Below are 19,456 nucleotides of genomic sequence, written 5' to 3'. Positions count from 1 at the left end.
GTAATGCGGGACCTGCGTGTGAGATCTTACACACTACAGGTAATGCGGGCTCTGCGTGGGAGAACTTATACACTACCGGGAATGCGGGACAATGCTGAAATAAAACATGGCTCAGGATGGAGTATGGTCCAGTCCGGCAGTTGATCCCATTAAAGTTTGATGGTGGGAATGTTAGGGGGTCTTGCATAAGGGGGAGATTTGTCCAGCCACACAGCTGGTCCCAGTGGGGTTTAGGGGGGAGAGGGGAGTTGGATATTAGTGGCACGCCAGATAGGCTTCCTTGAAAAGGTGAGTTCTCAGGGAGTGTTGAAATGTCTGAATGTTGGGGGAGAGTCTGATGGCACGTGGCAGGAAATTTCAGAGAGCGGGGGCAGCACGGGAGAAGTTGTGTAGGCTTCATACCCTAGTGTACCGCATTCCCCCTTATGTCGTTTGCTTTTTTTTATTTGTAATATGTTTTTTGGGGGGTGCACTAATATTCCCTCCAGAAAGTAATGGCGACCCAATACTAATAGATACTAGTACTAGAGGTTAATCTTATTTAATTTACAATGTCAAATCTGTAAACCAGCACATTGTGTTTTCGGAACAGGATCAGGGAGTGTAAGGTGGTCCTTATTGAGGGCAAAACAAGAGGCTGCGTTTATCCCGCTCCCTACCTGGACGAGTACGGCGAAACAGACCCAGGATTAAAGTAAGATTCCTCACTGTAATGCGTGTCCATTCATTACACATCCCTAATGAATAAGTTGCAACAATGTATTAATTAGCCTTGCTTGTATGGGACTCCCACATTGAAAATTACCACAATGCACTCAAGAAATAAAAGGCAGAAAATCATAGGATAACAGCACTTCCAAGAGTCTAAAGAGTCCTCAAGAGAATCGATAATGGAAAAAAACACAAAGAAAAATAATAGCTGCTGAACCTACTGCTTGCCCGAACTAACCTCTGTCAGGGGTGGGCAACTCCTGTCCTCATGGGTCCCAAACAGGTCAGGTTTTAAGGATATCCCCATTTCAACTGAGCCACTGATTAAGCCACCTGTGCTTAAGCATGGATATCCTGAAAACCTGACCTGTTGGTGGACCTTGAGGACTGGAGTTTCCCTCCCCTGCTCCAAGTCATTAACTGAAACCGCCTTATTGTGGCATGGTTTGTGCAGTGGGTCAGACTGCAGTAGTTCTGAAAGATGCCTCCGGTACCAGAGCCAGATCACCTGAATGAGCTTGGGAAGAACATGTTGAGAAGCGAGTTTGAGGTTAGCATGTGACTGGCATGGCATTGGGGTAGAGAGGCGAGTGATTAGGCAAAGTGACTATTCATTTGAACTGCCTTTTAATGCAGTCCATCATATTCTGGCTTAATCAGCCCACCTCAGAGAATGAAGATATCGGGCATGTCCATCTTCTGCTGACTCTGCCCCACAAAAGCCAGTGCAGGAAGCAAGCTTTTAACTTTGGACCTGTGGAAGTGTGTGTACTGTATAGTTTTAACAATGGAGAACATTTTATATTAAATCCCTACAGGTCAACATGTGTAATTGTTGTGTTTTTCAAACACAAACAATTTAAGTGCAGGTGTTTAAAAATATGAAATGGTAATGTTCGTATCTTTGTTCTATACACAGCCTACTCAGGATACAAGAAGGTTAAAGGCACTTTCAAATAAAGCTGCTGCCCACAATTCTTTGGGGATGTGTGTACAGTAGATCAGGATTCCCATCCAATGGCTCAACGAGGGTATGTAGCCAGTAAGGAGAGATGGAGAGACTACATAGCACAGATCAAATTATGTAAAAAAAAATGTCTTTATGTAAAGAATATAAAATGCAAACTTACAATCGTGCATTTAAAATAAGGCATGTTACACATCAGTGTACTACAGGGTCACCGCACCGAGATGTATCTCACCGCCTCCTCTCAATCGGATGCCTCCAGCTGTCCGTGGATACTCTGCGGGGACTGTGTCTTTGCTCGGTCGCGTCTGTTGGAGCTGTGACGTCACATCTGCTTCGGTTCCCGCGGTGTGAGGGCAGCTCAGTACGGGTCTCCGGTGTGGCCAAACGTAGCAGAGAATCCTACCACTCTACGCGTTTCGCCTAATGGATTGATGCGGCTTCGTCCACTAGGTGAAACGCGTAGTGGGAGGATTCTCAGTGCGGTGACCCTGTAGTACACTGAGTGTTACATGCCTTATTTTATATGCGCGATTGCAAGTGTGCATTTTATATTCTTTACATAGGGAGTGTACCTGTTCCGGTTGAGGAAAGGTGATTCAGCGGGCACCACGAGGCAGGAAAAACGTAGCAAATGCTGGACTGTGCTGTAAAGTATTCCTTTTTGAAGCATAGTTAAAAAGAGGGGGGGAAAAACATGCCCCTGCACCTCTAACGCGTTTCACCCAGACATGGGCTTTTTCAAAGAGTATATTCTTTACATAAATACTTTTTTTTTACATAATTTGATCTGTGCTGTGTAGTCTCTCTCTCTCTCTCCTTACTGGCAACATACCCTCCTTGAGCCATTGGAGGGGTATCCTGACCAACACAGATCCCCAAAGAATTGTGGTCAGCAGCTTTATTTGAAAGTGCCTTTAAACTTCTTTTATCCTGAGTAGGCTGTGTATAGAGCCAAGATACGAACATTACCACTTCATATTTTTAAACACCTGCACTTAAATTGTTTGTGTTTGTCTTTTTCTCCCCACATGCTCTCCCTGGATTGTGTGAAAAATATCCTTACGTTTTGGAACCAGTGAAGACAGGTCCCACCAGAGGGTTTGAGCTGGGAGACAAGACTTTATACTTCACTTTATTTTGCACTATTAGACTTTCTCTTAAATGTTGAACCACTTAGATAATCACTTTATTGTTGATAATCACCTTATCACCTTCACGTGTTCATTGTTGCTTGTGTTTACATTCCTTTAGGCGAGGAAACCCGCTGCACCTCTCCCGTGAGCGTTATCGGAAGCTGCACCAGCTGTGGCAGCAGCACTGTATCATTGAGGAAATCGCCCGCAGCCAGGAAACCAACCAGATATTCTTTGGCTTCAATTGGAACCTGCTTTAAATGCCCGAGTGAGGATCTGAAGGGTAGGCAGAACAGGGCAATATTGTGAGGTTTTAGGGAGACCCTTTGAGAATATCATATATACATGAGATGTCCTTGCATTTGCTATCTGAGGTTAGGAGGCGAGCATGATTGATTTTTATAATGTTATTGATGACACTGGAAGGGTTCGGCTGTTCAAGAATAAGAATCCAGTGGGATTCTACATGAATCTCCATGCACTGCAGCCTCTCTCTGATGCTTCAAAAGCAGGTCTCTAAACCTTCACAAACCATGGACGGCTGCCTCTTGATATAAAGAATATTGTAAGGGTTTCTCAATCATGTTGTCTTATTTTCACTGTGTATAGCAACTATAATGTACATATGTATTTTAGGCTACATTTAAAAAAACAAAGATGTAGCCTGTTACTAATGAGCTGCAGCTGCAGTGCTGCCCCCTACAGGATCCATCCATAGCTTTTTTTTGGGGGGGGTGAGGTTTTGCTTGACCTTATTTTAGTGCCAGAGAGACCCGAAACCCATTGATTTACAAATGAGTTGCAGGCTTCTTGGCAGTGATGGGCTACAATAAAAGACCACACACCCACAACTGTATGTATGCTGTCCATCATTCATAACGTTTTCATGATGAATAAAGATACTGATTATAAATAGAAAGTATCACTTTTAATGGCGCATTTACTTTAAAGTCAAAATTGTAATGAATGTACCGTACGGCGGCACATCCCCCGCTCATCATTGTTTCCCCTTTTCCTGATTTAAAAGGTTGTGTGCTCATGTTACTCCATGGAATCCACTCAACCACTTTTACTACCAGTACACACGTTTCTTCTTTAACAAAACGATCAGGGCCGTGAAGGTTGAAGATTTGCCTGGAAATGGGAATGTTAAAGTTGTTGACGTTGAGACTCCCCGTCTTTACAAATCTGTGCCTTTTAGATGAATATTTTGTGTAGTTTCTGTACACGGTCTGGTATTGATTAGACAAGTGGAACATATAGATTCATTTTATTAGCGATGTTCAGTAGGGAGAGTACATTTTATGCTGTTCTTCCCAGTGCTATACAGAAAACATTTCCAGCCCCTACTTATTTAAGGACATCGTTTGCAATACAATATATAAGTCCGGAATCCACATTCAAACATTACATATATATTTGAAGTTCTTGTATCTAGAAATAAGGCGCTCAAAACAGACAGAATGAGCAAGAAACTGGTTAACATTTTTTTATATAAAATCCATGGGGAAAATAGAATAATTGCTAGAAAGCCGCATATGATGCATAACAAAATAATACTGTTATTACTCCTGTCTACACACTTAACATTTTGGAATAATCCATAATGTCCAGTATTACCATTTTTTTTTCTTTCTTTTTTTTTCCTTTCAGGGGGAAGTTTTTCATGATACGCACCACATCCAAATGTCTCAGAATGGGGATTATTTATTATCACTGCTCAAAATTATACCTGTAATCGTGTTTCTGCAACGCGCACACACACCCCTACTCCCACACACACACCCCCCCCTACTCACACACACACACACACCTACCCCCACACACACACCCCTACCCCCACATACACACACCCCTACCCCCCCACACACACACCCCTACCCCCACACACACACACCCCTACCCCCCCACACACACACCCCTACCCCCCCCACACACACACCCCTACCCCCCCCACACACACCCCTACCCCCCCACACACACACCCCTACCCCCCCACACACACACCCCTACCCCCCACACACACACCCCTACCCCCCAAACACACACACCCCTACCCCCCACACACACACCCCTACCCCCCAAACACACACACCCCTACCCCCCCCCACACACACACACCCCTACCCCCCCCCCACACACACACCCCTACCCCACACACACACACCCCTACCCCACACACACACCCCTACCCCACACACACACACCCCTACCCCACACACACACACACCCCTACCCCACACACACACACCCCTACCCCACACACACACACACCCCTCCCACACACACACACCCCTACCCCACACACCCCTACCCTACACACACACACACCCCTACCCCACACACACACACACCCCTACCCCACACACACACACACCCCTACCCCACACACACCTCCAACCCCCACCCCACACACCTCCAACCCCCACCCCACACACCTCCAACCCCCACCCCCCACCACACTATACACAAGTACATGCTGACAAATAGAGGTGCTGCATAGTAAAATGGAAATGAAACAGTGCTTCTATTCCAAACCTTTTCTTCTCCTAGTCACGTGTGTTTATTGTAATGTTCCCCTGCTAATCAGCATTAAAAAAACAAAAGGCAGACCTTGCCCGTTAGTACTAGTTTCTCTGTTGGTTTGTTAAGGTGGTTAGTGGGCATCAGAGTTGAGCAGTAGATGAGCAGCTGCAGCAATAATTTCATAGTTCCAACAAAAAGCTTGGTTAACATAAACTGAGTTAATCAGTACTTGGAAACCCATTAAAAAGCAATACTAAGTTTTGCTTAGTTTGTTCCGTTCTGGGCTTGTTCTCCTACACATCCATCCAATACTTTCCTGCTGCAATTTCCAGGAACAAGCTACAAAGGAATTCCAGTGAACACCGATATCTAGAGTTTTATATGTCATCAAAAAGGAATCGGCCTGTTTTATAACGTTACAAATCATAATTTGATTTATTAGGGTTAATAAAATAAAGAGGCTTCTTTACAAAGATACAGCAGTTTAACATGCGTCTGAGCATGTGTTCTTAGCGCCTTTATTCACTCAAAAGTATAACAAAAAACTTTAGGATCATTTCAAGTATAAGACCATCTCGATCATTATATTGCTTTGGAGCCTTAGACTAGACTGCTTTTTATTGATTGATTGTATATCATGTTCTGAGTGGGCGCTGCAGACGTAATATTTGACAGTAAAGACATTACAGAGTACATGTTCACAGAAAGTACAATATGTCCTGATGTTCAAACCAATTCCTGTTCTGGCCACCAGCCTTCCATTGCATCTCTGGCAAGTGCCATGTCTACTGTAATTGGTTAATAATGTTCAGAATATTGTTTCTTAGCCTTCCGTCTCTTTTGGAAGCTGTTGTACAAACTAGAAAGCTGGTAATATGCCAATAGGATTCCATCACCGAGGTGGCTGCATGCTGCCTCTATTATATACAAGACATTGTGCATGCAATGTCTTGTATATAATGTATACCCTGTTCACTTATGTAACCATGTATTATTTGTCATCTTAACTCTATGCCCAGGACATACTTGAAAACGAGAGGTAACTCTTAATGTATTACTTCCTGGTAACACATTTTATAAATAATAATTTTAATAACGTGCTTTGGCATTCCGTAAGGGTCCATAGAATTGGAAGTCACCTTCCAAACAAACAGAATTCAATCTTGTAAAGTCTTCTAGTGATCTTTTTTGTTAACAGAAAAATGTATAGCATATGATGTAATCAATATTTTTTTTATTTTAAGCTGTAGTACAAGACGAACCAGTAAAGTCGCTTGGTGTTGATGGTTTTTACAAATGATTTTACACGGAGACCCCTTTACTAGTTGTTGAAATGTATTTCAAATCATCCCCTTCATCTCTTAACTACTAAAGCAGAGGTGGGCAACTCCAGTCCACAAATGCCACCAGCAGGTCAGGTTTAAGGATATCCCTGCTTCAGCACAGGTGGAGATTGAGCCAGGACTAGAGTTGCTCACCCATGTACTAAAGAATCTGCAACACATCCCAGCATGATACATTTTAGACCCCTGGCAGAGGTTGAATTATTTAGTCACTCGATCATTTAATTCATTTTAAAATACAATTTATGAATATGATTAGCATCCAGACGGCATTACTTCCTTGGAAAGTTTGAATTGCCCTTGAAAATAGTACTACTTGGTGTCCTGGTAAAAAAAAACAACAAAAATAAAAAATAAACAATCTCATCGATCCTCTGAAATTTTAATTGGGGCTTATTCTCAATCAGCCAAAGAAAAATTCAATGGGGCATTTCGGGTGAAAACTGCCTGAACGTCCGCTTTTGTTGATCAAGAATAAACCCCATAGTCTTAACTGTTTAGATATTCATAATTTCTTTTCAAAAAGCGAGCAACGGTGATCGTATGGATTGACAATGTTCCTGTTGCATGTTAATTTCAGCATAGCCTTTTCATAAAACACTTAAAGCATTTGAGAACTTTCAGGGTTTTAAAAACAAGTTAACTTTCTTATATTTGCTTATTTGTTTTGTCTTGCACCAATAATCTACAATTAGCCTTTTAAACATATTACGCTTAATTTGAGCTGGTCCTAGGTGAGACAATAGTAAAAATTATGGCTTCATGTTCAAGGGACTAGCTGTGGGAACAGCTAAGCCTTTTGACCACAAAGGGGTTAAGATCTATGGACACACAACATGATGTCATTTAAACCTAACTGAGCTAGGGACTGCATACTGTGGGTTTGAGCGTTGTAGTCTCCAGGCTGAAAGTATAAAGCCGTTAAAGCGTGCCTCCATTGTGCACTTGCTATGAAGAGCCACTAAAAATATAGTTTCACCTCATTGTTTCGAGAAGACCATTACTGAAGGATCGAAAAACAAAATACTTAATCTAAATGAGAAATAAAACCTAAAACCAAGTTGTAAAAGAAACATTTTGGACCCAGTAAGTAGGAGTACACATTTACTCCTATTACAATATTATTATTCCTATACAGGTAGTCCTCGTTATCCAATGTTTCACTTTACAACGAATGGCATATCCAGCGCTTTACAATGCAACCCTATGGGCCGTTTTTCTACGCCAGAATGCGTTATCCATCGCTCACCGCCACTGATTAACATGGGACTCACTTTACAGCGGTTTCACTGTCCATCGCCACTTCCAGAACGGATTCTGTTGGATAACTGAGGACCGCCTGTACATGTAATCCTATTACAATAAATTTTATTATTTTTCTTTTATCGCTGGTACTTTGCCGATCTATATATTTTTTTAATCCTATTGCAATTTTCTTTTAATTACTGATACATTGCAGAAATTATATTAACCTGCAGCAGCCTCTTCTGTCCCTTAAATATAAAGCCAGATGTCCTTATTGTAAGCAAACACTTACATTTTCCTCTTGTCCCTAAAGCCAAGCAGCACACCCCTCTCCCCCACCTAGTTCCATGTTTTGTGATGTTCTTGCAATCATGTGCATGATTGCAGGTTCCAGGTGCTTAAACGGGTTCATATTAACAGTAACGTCATGTGCTATTTCCTGAATCACTTGCTGTTTTGACCACTGAGTATTTGTTTTCTTTGCGACTCCCAACTACTTTGGGCAATAAAATGTAAAGATTGCATCAATTAGCTGCTTTCTGGGGACACATTCTGCAGGAAATGTGCTTTTTAGCCCCCTGTGCAGTTACAGCAGCTCATTTGGTGTTTTGTTTGGTTTTTTTTGGTTTGGTTTTTTTCACGATTATTCCAGATACAATCTGAATATTCTCAAAAAATATTTATACCATCTTCAAAAATTAAAAAAAAAAAATGTAAATTTAAACTTGTATAATGTGCTTTTTCAAACAAAATAACTTATATATATGTATATTTAAAGAAATAAAGTACGCTCTCGTATATATAATACTTTACTTTTGTTTATTTGTGTTGAATGTGGGAGTTCTTCTGTAGATTTGTACCGCAGCCGCCCCCTTTCACCTCCTGTTTGTACAGCTTTGGAACAGGGCAAGTCCCCGGGGGCTGAACCGTGCGATTTCCAGCTCTAGATTTCCGCGGTTCCCTGTCTAGGACGTTTGGTTGCTGCTGTTTTTCTGCAACCAAATGGCCGCTAGCGCTTTGCCACGACTCACCTGCAGGCACTCCGCAGCTAAGGTAAGTGGCTTACCCTAAAACCGCTTAAATTAACCCCTACCCTAAACCATAATTAAAGTATCTTGGACTCAGCAAGTGGCGGATCGACTGCGGCGCCGTGGTGAGTCGCGGTGACGCGCCAGGGCCATTTGGTTGAAGCGAAAGGGCCAAGACAAAGTGTCCCATTTCGCACGCTTTCTTATATACTGGTGAAGTTACTGTTGCTGGCTGCCAAATCTTGGTTATCGGATGTGTTTTTTTTATTGGACAGCCATTTAAATCCCCTTTTAAAACTAAGAAATAATGCTGGTTACTGCACCAGTAAATATCTCTGGAACTGAACATTGCACCTAACAGCAGAATATGGCACAATAACAAATGCTTTTCTGCAGATCCGATGTACCCATCTTTTCCTTTCTAGTTACCATTGGGGAGACCCATGATTAAGGAGATAGTCACTGACTGAGGATTGATGTCCTCCAGTGGGCCAAGAAATGAGGGAAACCTTGTAATGACTTGTGATGTTCAACTTGTCTATTGACCACCAGTGAATATCTCCAGCTCAGCAAGGTTTGAAGAGCTATTAATTGTGATCTTGGCGATGCCCCGTCTTGGCTGCGGCCACGCTGGCGCTGAGCGCGCGGCAGTTTGAGTTTAGTTTCTGCAGTTTAAATTGCCCCGCTCATGCGGTGCGCGTTCTCACGCTCTCCCAAGCTTGGCGCTTAGGGAGACAAAAAAAGAGAGTTTGAAGCGCGCTCAACAAGCCCCCCATGTGCGCGCTTGCAAAATAGCCAGGACACCTGGCGCTCATGCTTGGAAAGCTCTTTACGTCACCGTTCTCAAGCATGAGCGCGGTCAGCGCCAGCGGGGCCGCAGCCCTGGGAGAACGCTTCATCACGTAACCTTAAAGTATAATTTTTCATGGCCAAAAAAGAACTTGAAACGGAGTTTGTGCTTTAAGTTCTTGTCTATTTATACACCGATTTTCAAGTGGGTTAGAATTCCCCCTCACTCGGCTCCTTTTTGTTAAAGCAAGTTTACCTTTTCAAACAAGTTTAACCTTTATCTCAATCACTCAAAATATATATTAAAAAAATCAATACAAAACTTACAAATACAGATAAACCTTGTTTTGTTATATTTTTACCCAATGATAGTCCTATCAGATTAAAAATGCTATTGTTGTATGTTTTTGTTTACCGTTCCCCTGCCCTCCTCTTCTAGATTATTTGATTTAAGGTAATGGAGGATTCTTGTTTTCATTTTTTACTTTTAAAGATTCATTTAATTGTTTGTTTTATGGTTTAGGCTTTTTTTTTTTTGGCCTGCTCTGTGGGACTGTACATTTAAAGTGTTCACTTTATCTATTTGATAACTCTGCCTTTTGGCTTTTTCCCTGAAACCGCAGCATCATAATTACAAGCAAGGCAATGTGTGGCATACTCCAAGAGGAAAAGGAGTTTCCACAGACATTCTCATCACAACATGGGTTAAATGGAGACTGTTAAAGCACTCCAAAGAATCTGGCTATGAAAGTTCAAAGTTTATTATTTTTTTTAATACATCAATTACCTGAAACCAATGAAGCATACAGTACCACATCGCTGCTATTTATATTATCCATAGTAGGGACAACTGAACAACAATCCATTAAATGACTACTGTATGGACTGTACTTGCATATTATTGGCAGCTCAAGAAATCCCACATATTCTTGGATTTCTATAATTGTTCATTCTTTGCTTTCCTAACAGAATACCTGTCTGAACATGGAAACACATTGTCTGCCGCGCTGCACTAATTATTATTGCACTAAGTAGGAATGACAAAGTAGCTAAATCTTGCTGTAAAGCCTATCTATTTCTGTCTCATGGCAGGTGTTCAGCCTGGCCGATTTGTGCTCTCCTAATATCCTTTACGTCTTTAGATTAACCTTTTTCAGTGCTGTTGGCATGTTTTTGAAGATCTTACAAAGGTGTACCTGCCCAGCGAGCTAAGAATTTACCATACCTGCACAGACAGGGGTTGCATAGAATTATGGGCTGTGCAGCATCTGTTCCTAGTGGATTAAGTACCATCAAAAAGGAATGTCACTTTAATTGCTAAAGATTACACTTTGTGAATAAGGAGACCGTTTTGGGGCATCACATTTTGAATGGTTTGTGTTTTATTTATGCAGTTCAGTTATAGTATTGGTCCTGAAGAAGTCTAGCTTTGCCACAGGTTGTGAAACCTTTTCATGGATACATGAAGACTTGATACAATTCAAAAGCTCAGACTATTATATTTTCATCTATGAAGAACGCTCATGTTGGTCAGGGTATCACAGCCTTCAACACTACACGGCTTTATGTATAGTATTGATACAGAAATAGATTTGAAAAAATCCCTAAATAAGAGAAGTTGATCATTTGTACACACTATCGCTAAAGCTTGTCGTTGATTGTAGAAACAGAGTACAGGCATACCCTGCTTTAAGGACACTCACTTTAAGTACACTCGCGAGTAAGGACATTTCGCTCAATAGGCAAACAGCAGCTCACGCATGCGCCTGTCAGCACGTCCTGAACAGCAGTACCGGCTCCCTACCTGTACCGAAGCTGTGCGCAAGCAGGGAGGCTATAGAGCCTGTTACACATTATTATTTATATCAGTTCTGCACGTATGTGACAATTGCAGTACAGTACGTGCATCAAAAGTGGGAAAAAGGTAGTGTTTCACTTTAAGTACATTTTCACTTTACATACATGCTTCGGTCCCATTGCGTACGTTAATGCGGGGTATGCCTGTAATGGGTTAAACGGTGGTCCTGCAATTGTCATATACAAATGTCCCATTTTGACCGACACGCAGCATATCCAGCTTTCCAATGTAAAGCATCTCTCGTATACAATGCGTTTGGTTTTGCAAAATCTTTCCTATAAAAGCACTCAAAATCAGTGATGACTTCTCTCTTCTAACCGCCTGCTTCCAATGTTAGTCAACGGCCTCATCGCAGTTACTAGTACATTACAAAATTCGTTGGTATCAGACCTTAATAAAATGGAGACCCTAAAGCATGGGACTTAGCTTTGCTGATATGGTCTTTTTTTGTTAATAATATATATGCATATATAAAGTGGTTTGTGAATGTTGCTCACACAGCTGGATTGAACCTGAAGTTGACTCAACTTCCCAACTCCAATCAGTGCAAAGAGCTGAACGTCTTTCCTGTCTTTGGTGCGTTCTCCTTGGTCTCGGTCAGCTGACCGTTGGAATTGAACATGGAGGAACGTTATCTGGGCCATAATCTGCAGTCGGGATGTCCACATTTGGGTCGGATTTCCCGGCCTCTGTGGAGATCTGGTTGGCTTTGCCAATGTTCTTGATGATCTGAAAGTTGTGTTTGGCTGTTTCCACACAGCTGTTTTCCAGTAACCAGCCATCAGACTCACTCTCTGGGTCACCAAGGATCAAAACATTCTCCATTGCTGTCTGCAGGTAGCGCACGCCAGTCAGCACAGAGAGCTAGAACAGTCGTAAGTGCTTGTTAGTGCTTCCACAGCGTGAAACTGCAATCTTTCTACAGTTGGTTATCAGCCCCTAATAAACCCTTAAAACAACGACTCCCTCAAAAATGTATGTTTAGTTTTTGTGCTAAAAGTGTCCCAGATCAGATGTGTGACGTGCTTATATCCGCTAAACCAAAAGATCACGGTAGATCACCCTTTTCCATTCCTCCTAACAAATTAGAACTTCCCAAGTAGTCTTATCAGTGAGGTCAATGCTATCTGTCATTGCTGTGCCAATGGTCATCTGAGCTGTGCAATAACTAACATGATCCTACTCGGGGTCCCCTAGGAGCAGGTTGATTAATATTGGTGCCTGTAGGGCATTATGGGCAAATGCAACTTACCAATTACTGGACAGGCCATACAGTATGAGGGCGGCACTATGACAGTGAGAAAAGAGTTAAGAGATTTACTTTGGGGGGGCAAGTACATACCTCAAAAAGCCAAACAAGCAAGACAGTCAGGCCGATAGATTGCATAAGCTGGTCATAATACTCCAGAAGGGCCTTCCTGCAGCCTCGAAGCCAGATGTTCAGCTCCTCTGTCTGGTAGTCGTAGTTGTAGTGAGCTGAGTTGTTGGTGATGTGATGCTGGATGCAAGGACGTGGAGAGCTGGGGTTGCAGCAGCTGAAAGGGACACCATCCAACAGAAACTTCCCATCCACGTTGCTTTTAAAACGGCTGCGAGATGAGACCGTAAAAAAAAGGTTATATTGCATGTGGACAAGGCCAGCAGATCTTCACAGGATGCGCAGCTGTCACCAATTAAGCAATGGACTTTTAACTACTTTTGCTTTTAGGAATGCTCTACTGTCTGTTGTTAGCAACCCCCAATTGTTTAGTGCAGTTTCTTCTGCAGGGACCTTAGAATTCACACTAGAGTTTAATGGCTACGCTTATTGTGCCGATGACGCCAGGCTACGGTCGCTGGAAAAATCAAATTGAGATGACTTCCAGCGATTGTGACCAAGCCGTCGCCCCATCGCTATAAGCACAAGCGACAGGTGTCACCGGCACTATAAGCGCAGCCTTGCGCACTCGGAGCCTATTGCCAAATTAAAGCTGCATGTGGAAGGTCTTTCTAGAACCCACAGGGTTTAACTCATACTGGATTGCCTCTTCAAGGCATAATTAGCTTCTGCAAATTTCATGGAATCTTACTTGTAAAAGAAATTCCACAACCGCAGAAGGTTGTATGATTGGGAGTGATCTGTACAGAGATAACTGAATGCAATGCTCTGCAGAACTTCCAGCTTGCAAAGGTAACAATACTCTGATGTACAAAATGCGTTCCTCAAACATATAATGGAATTTTATAAGCGAGAACAGAGAAGCCAATCTAACTTCTGGAACCTTTTCAACTAGTTTTTATTTTAATTTTATCATCGGTTGCACATATATCTGACTTCAAGGGATCCATAATACAGATATTTCACTAATCCTACATTATAAACTTGCTTCTCGTTGAAGAAATAAAAACCATATTACAATGTGATGAAACCAGCCAAAACTATACATAAATGGAAAATTCTGAATAACCGGTTTAAGAAAACTGGAATTCACCATAACATTTGTCTGATCCAACCAGAGTGTTCCTCATACCCGATCCATGCATGAGGCACCAGCTGTGATTAAACAATAGCATGTTGGAATGGAACCACTTGGGCCCAGATTCACTGAGGCATGCTAAAGTTTAGCACTCTTAGTGAATTAGAGTTGTGGATGGATATATTATGAAAAGGTTAATTCTCTAGGCCAAGGACACTAATCTCCTTGATTATTTTGTCACTAACCCAAAATTACTTACTTGATGACCTCCCTGGAGCTCATATCCAAGTAGCGAGCAGATACCCACTGGATCTCAAACCAGTCCCTGAAGCCATTGTTTCCACAACACTGGAACTCAATCTGCAGCAGGTCTATTGTAGTCTTTAAGAAGCAGCGTCCTGGGATGTCGGTGTCCTTGTAAAACTTCAGCGCATCCTTGAGTCCGTGGTAAAGGGCTGACTCAAGTTCATTCCTCATAGTGTAGCACATGATGGCGCCTGCAAAGACGCAGAAGGTGAAGAAGAAGGTGCAGATAATGTAGGGGAGCATGAACAGCTTCCATCTGGAGAACTTGTTGGCATCCGAGCAATCGTAGCAGATTTTACCACCAAAGAAGTTGATGACACAAGCGATGGTGCCCACCGCAATTAACATGTTAGGGACCGTTTGGATGTCCCCACTCACCATCAGCTCATTGCGTTTCTTAATTTCAATTTTTAGAAAAAGTCCCAGGCTGAAGACAATGAGCCCAGTCACTACAGAGATCCAGTTGAGGATCCACAGGACCTGAGCCAATTTTCCTCTTCTGGTCTTGGTGAACTTCACTTTCAGGACAGCCATTGTCCAAATGGCAGAGGGGGGGATAAGAACCTGAATTCGCAATATCCTCAGATGAAGGCAAGAGGCAGAAACCTCACTATGGAGATGAAAGAGAGTAAAGGGAAATTATTGTGTGGTCTTTGCTTTGCATACAATACAGATACAGACCATACTCTGACATTGACTGCACCATGCAATATCCCTTTACAAATTCATAATCAGATTTATCAAGGAAACGTATTTCAATTGAAAGAAACAGGATTTCCTCATTAATAAATCTGGTAAATTATTTTTGTATGGGTTTGCCGCAGTTTTGCAGCCGGTAGACTTTGAGAAATGACCCAGATTGCCTTCAATTCACACTTTCCAGCTCATTATAAGCAGTGCAAAGTCTTGCACCTTAAGGCCTGTACAAGAGTGTGTACCATCAGTAAAGTACAATAAACATAAAGAAGTGAAGGGAAGCCCAGCATACTAAGACGTTGACAAAAGATGGATCTATGGGTCATGATTTACTCGCCTTTGATACGGTTATGGCATTACAATAACCCGTATCAGACGTTGGTGAATTCCACTGTATGTCCCTTAAGATAAATTATTAGATTACCATCCTGTCTTAATATTTTGATACAAGGTAAAGCAATAAAAACTATAGGAGCCAATAAAGCCTCTGAGCATTGGCATGTGACTGCAGACCTCATAATGCTTTAAAATGTAGGGGTACTGTGCCTCATATCAGGAAATCTTAAATCTGTTAAACATTAAGGCAAAACTGTTTTGACCTTGGTTTAGAAAGTTGTTTTTTTGTTTTGTTTTTTTACAATGCTGGTGTTTTAAAAAGGAAAACACCTTCATTCAACTTTATTTTCATGTATTCATGTATGTTTCATGACACATGCTATGAAAAATTGGAACAATCTCTTAATTCATTCTTGGTTTCCTGTTGATCCAAGGAGCAATCTGATTGCCAATTGACACGTTTGTTGAATATCACGTTTGTCCTGCTGAGATTCATATAGAGGGCCACTTTCTTACTTGCTTCACAGAGTTCTCTGATTTGTTACTGGAGGTCTTCTGGACTTGTGGCAAAATTAACAATGTCGCCTGCAAATGAGTAAGCTCATGTATTCGCCGTTCATTTTAATTCCTTTTTCTTAATTTATTGTCTTAAAATGTTTGTGTTGCTGTAAAAAGCTTTGATGACACGGTGTCCCTTTGTCACACCCCCTTGCTAATCCTTACTTTGCTTGTATCTTCATGTAATCTATCGGTTAATATGGCATTCTCATTAATGTTCCTTATAATATAAATGAACGCATCTTAAACATTTTCAATTGTTAATGCAATTAAAACCGCTAAATTGTAGACCGAATCAAATAATTTTCTGTAAACTATGAATCTCAAGATGAGTGGTAGATCTGTATTTATTAGTTAATACAATCCCTGTTCTCTAGGATTGGCAAAGGCCAGGGTCTAATGCATCCGATTACGGAGTATCTTTTTAAAATCTTGTAAGTGATTTTATTTATATATATATATATATATAATGTGTGTATATTTATGCGTTTGTGTATATATTATATATATAAATATATATAGATGTAGAGGTATCTTTACCGTGTTAGCCCAGCTTAATAATTAAAAACAAATACAACGGTATTGACTATTTGTTTGTTTATTTTATATATATATATATATATATATATATATATATTATGTTATATACATACACACACACACTGTATGTGTTAGTTTAAGTAATGGTGAGGAGTGCATAGATTAGCGACGGTGGGAATTTACATCTGAGTTGGTTTGGTGATTTTAATTAACCCTTTAAGTGAAGATATTTTAGACCAGGAGTGGCCAACTCCAGTCCTCAAGGGCCACCAACAGGTCAGGTTTTTATGATATGCCTGCTTCAGCAGAGGTGGCTTAATCAGTGGCTCATTCTTTCCCTCCATTCCCCTCATACTTCTCAATGTGTGCATCTCTGGAATCCCATTTTAAAAGATGGTCAAAACAAACCTACCTTTAGCGTTTCTTCGCTGATCGAGTTGACATCAAATCTTCCTTTGTCTTTACAAGTAATCCATGCAGCGATCTTTAAAAAAAGGTGTTGTAGCCAATGCTATCTTGCAGTGCAGGGCTAAGAGAATCTTGGCTCCTTGAATTTGGGGGAGAAGGTCTCTTTTCTTTACAACAGAATGAATGAGACACAATGCTGGAGACTTACAGAGTGGCGAGTCTAAGATCCTGCCTCGTGTAATCCCTGCTGCTCTAATTATGGCTTACAGATTTAATCGTGGCCCTTATGTTAGATGCCGCAGAGCACTTTACTAAAGAGGATGTACGTCTGATGATTGCAGCACAGTCTTATTAAGGTGTTATTTATCCAAGTCCAACTGCAAAACATGTAATACTGCTGTAAATAAAGTACAACAGCATTATCAGAGGGAAAAAAACATTTACTTCTATGAAATGGATAAAACTCCTCCATTGTACTCATCAGTTTTACTCCAGTTTTGCAGCTAAGAGACGCCAATAAATAACTAATTTACTGTCTGGAACTATTCCTTGCTGAAGTGGTTCCGCTAAATATTACGCCGATTGATGTTGCGGTGGGACTGACCTAGAGAGAGCGCCTTGGGTCCCGTTTTTCACGTCTACCAGTGGTGTGGGGGAAGCACGTCACCTACGCTGTTTAATTATAAGCAAGTCCTTATGTACTACACATTATATGTTATTAAGTCATTTTCTTTAACACAGACTTTTCTCTGCGCCTTTTTTATACTGTATGTCTGTTTTGCCCCGGTGGATCACGGGAGAGGTTTGGAGCAGCGGGAAATACTGTAACCAGGAAGAAGCAGGAAGTTCCTGACCAGCGCGGTCTCAAACAACTTACTGTGAAAAAACTAACAATCTATTTAAGTGCTGAAATGTATTTATGGTCATTGAACTGAATCGTAACATTTCATGGTACTAGCTAATGGGTTCTGTGCAGAAATTCAGGACTGATACAGGAACTCGTGCTCATCTTGGCCCACCGGTGTATAATTATAACCAGTGGTGTATACCGGGGGCGCTCAACTCCAGTCCTCATGACTCCACAACAGGTCAGGTTTTAAGGATATCCCAGCTTGAGCACAGGTGGCTCAATCGAAGACTGAGCCACGTATTGAGCCACCTGTGCTGAAGCAAGGACTAATTGAGCCACTTGTGTAGAAGCAGGGGCTGATTGGCCCACCTGTGCTGAGGCTGGGATATCCTTAAAAGGTGACCTGTTGGGTGTCTTGAAGACTGGCGTTGAACGCCACTGGTGTATACAATGTTTTGTGGCCCAGATCCAACACGGGGAGCGGACAGCAGGTGGAACCACACACTGCAGTTTGAACATAAACTGCATCTGATGTTTCAGGCATGAAAAGACTGTGGGGGCTAAGTGTAAGGATACCAAAACTACAGGGACCCTAAAATGTACCTTGTAGGTCCGTAATGGATCTGGATCCACACTCTCGGTGATGAAAAGCAGCAAATACATTAGTTCTGTGAAATCGTCTCCAGATCACATTGTTTTACAGAGACACAAAGATCCCTTTCCAACTTGATAATCATGTAAATGTTTTTTTCTTTCCAACACACATTTGGCTGAATATAATGTTTTAACCACTATCCCTCTGAAAGACTTCTGTACATCTTCCTGTTTTGTGTCTGTCTTGTTGATTTTAGCCTTAATGCTAATTAAACTTAAGAAGAGTCTGACTAATAAAAAAATAATACATTTCCCATAAAAAAATAAATGTTTGGTCCATATCCCCAAATCTCACTGATTTCAGTACTTGAAGGATGACATCTTTAAACACCAAGTAAGTTTTGCTACACATTGTAAAAAATACAAAAATAGATACAAAACCTGGCGCATAAGTTGGTGTGATTAAAGTCCAAATAAAAAGGATAATGTGATAAATAGTCCTACTTCTACGACTTGGAGTAGTCGGTGAGAAATGAACTCAGTTCACAGTTCCTAGAGGTGGAAGCCAGTTCTTCTTATTGGATGGAATTAATCCTGCATATGTGAGATATTAAGCAGAAAGAACAAACATTGCGCAGTATGTTTAAACAGACAACGATTATTTTCTGAATGCTGGGTTCACTAAAATGCCTACTTACTAGAAGTAGCTAGATCGCATGCAGGGGAGAGAAACTGTGCTTTAAACCTTCCTGGCCCCGGGAGCTTCTGGTGTGGCACAAACCCCTCGTGGTGTCCTTAGCCTCCGTGGGTCTTGAAAAGTTGTCTCTTCCGATCTTGTCTTTTAGGAATCCTGCGATCTAGCTACTTCTAGTAAGTAGGCATTTTAGTGAACCCAGCATTCAGAAAATAATCGTTGTCTGTTTAAACATACTGCGCAATGTTTGTTCTTTCTGCTTAATATCTCACATATGCAGGATTAATTCCATCCAATAAGAAGAACTGGCTTCCACCTCTAGGAACTGTGAACTGAGTTCATTTCTCACCGACTACTCCAAGTCGTAGAAGTAGGACTATTTATCACATTATCCTTTTTATTTGGACTTTAATCA

The 19,456-nt window shown here is 41.4% G+C and overlaps 2 protein-coding genes across 4 annotated transcripts in view; one reads left to right on the top strand and one right to left on the bottom strand.

Moving 5' to 3' along the window:
• Positions 1-4,714, top strand: part of UBR1 (ubiquitin protein ligase E3 component n-recognin 1) — a 108,751-nt gene extending 104,037 nt beyond the window's left edge. For 2 of the 3 annotated variants that reach the window (XM_075614279.1, XM_075614281.1), the window contains 2 exons: positions 593-694; positions 2,933-3,733. In XM_075614279.1, the coding sequence (XP_075470394.1) occupies positions 593-694; positions 2,933-3,074 (244 nt within the window). In that variant the 3' untranslated portion in view covers positions 3,075-3,733. Of the gene's footprint in view, positions 1-592; positions 695-2,932; positions 3,734-4,467 lie in introns of those variants that run through there. The other variant, XM_075614280.1, reaches the window with a different exon arrangement.
• Positions 4,715-6,539: 1,825 nt separating this feature from the next.
• Positions 6,540-17,153, bottom strand: LOC142502782 (photoreceptor outer segment membrane glycoprotein 2-like). The gene is made up of 4 exons (XM_075614278.1): positions 16,908-17,153; positions 14,319-14,975; positions 12,946-13,192; positions 6,540-12,467 (listed from the first exon to the last, which is right to left on the bottom strand). Exons 2-4 carry the CDS (start codon positions 14,897-14,899, stop codon positions 12,201-12,203), a joined length of 1,095 nt encoding a protein of 364 aa, XP_075470393.1. The 5' UTR covers positions 14,900-14,975; positions 16,908-17,153; the 3' UTR covers positions 6,540-12,200.
• Positions 17,154-19,456: the final 2,303 nt, after the last annotated feature.

This window comes from Ascaphus truei, chromosome 9, assembly GCF_040206685.1.
Source record: "Ascaphus truei isolate aAscTru1 chromosome 9, aAscTru1.hap1, whole genome shotgun sequence".
Classification (NCBI taxonomy): Eukaryota; Metazoa; Chordata; class Amphibia; order Anura; family Ascaphidae; genus Ascaphus; species Ascaphus truei.
Note: the sequence above shows the minus strand (reverse complement) of the source record. Positions and strands in the feature narration are given on the sequence as shown.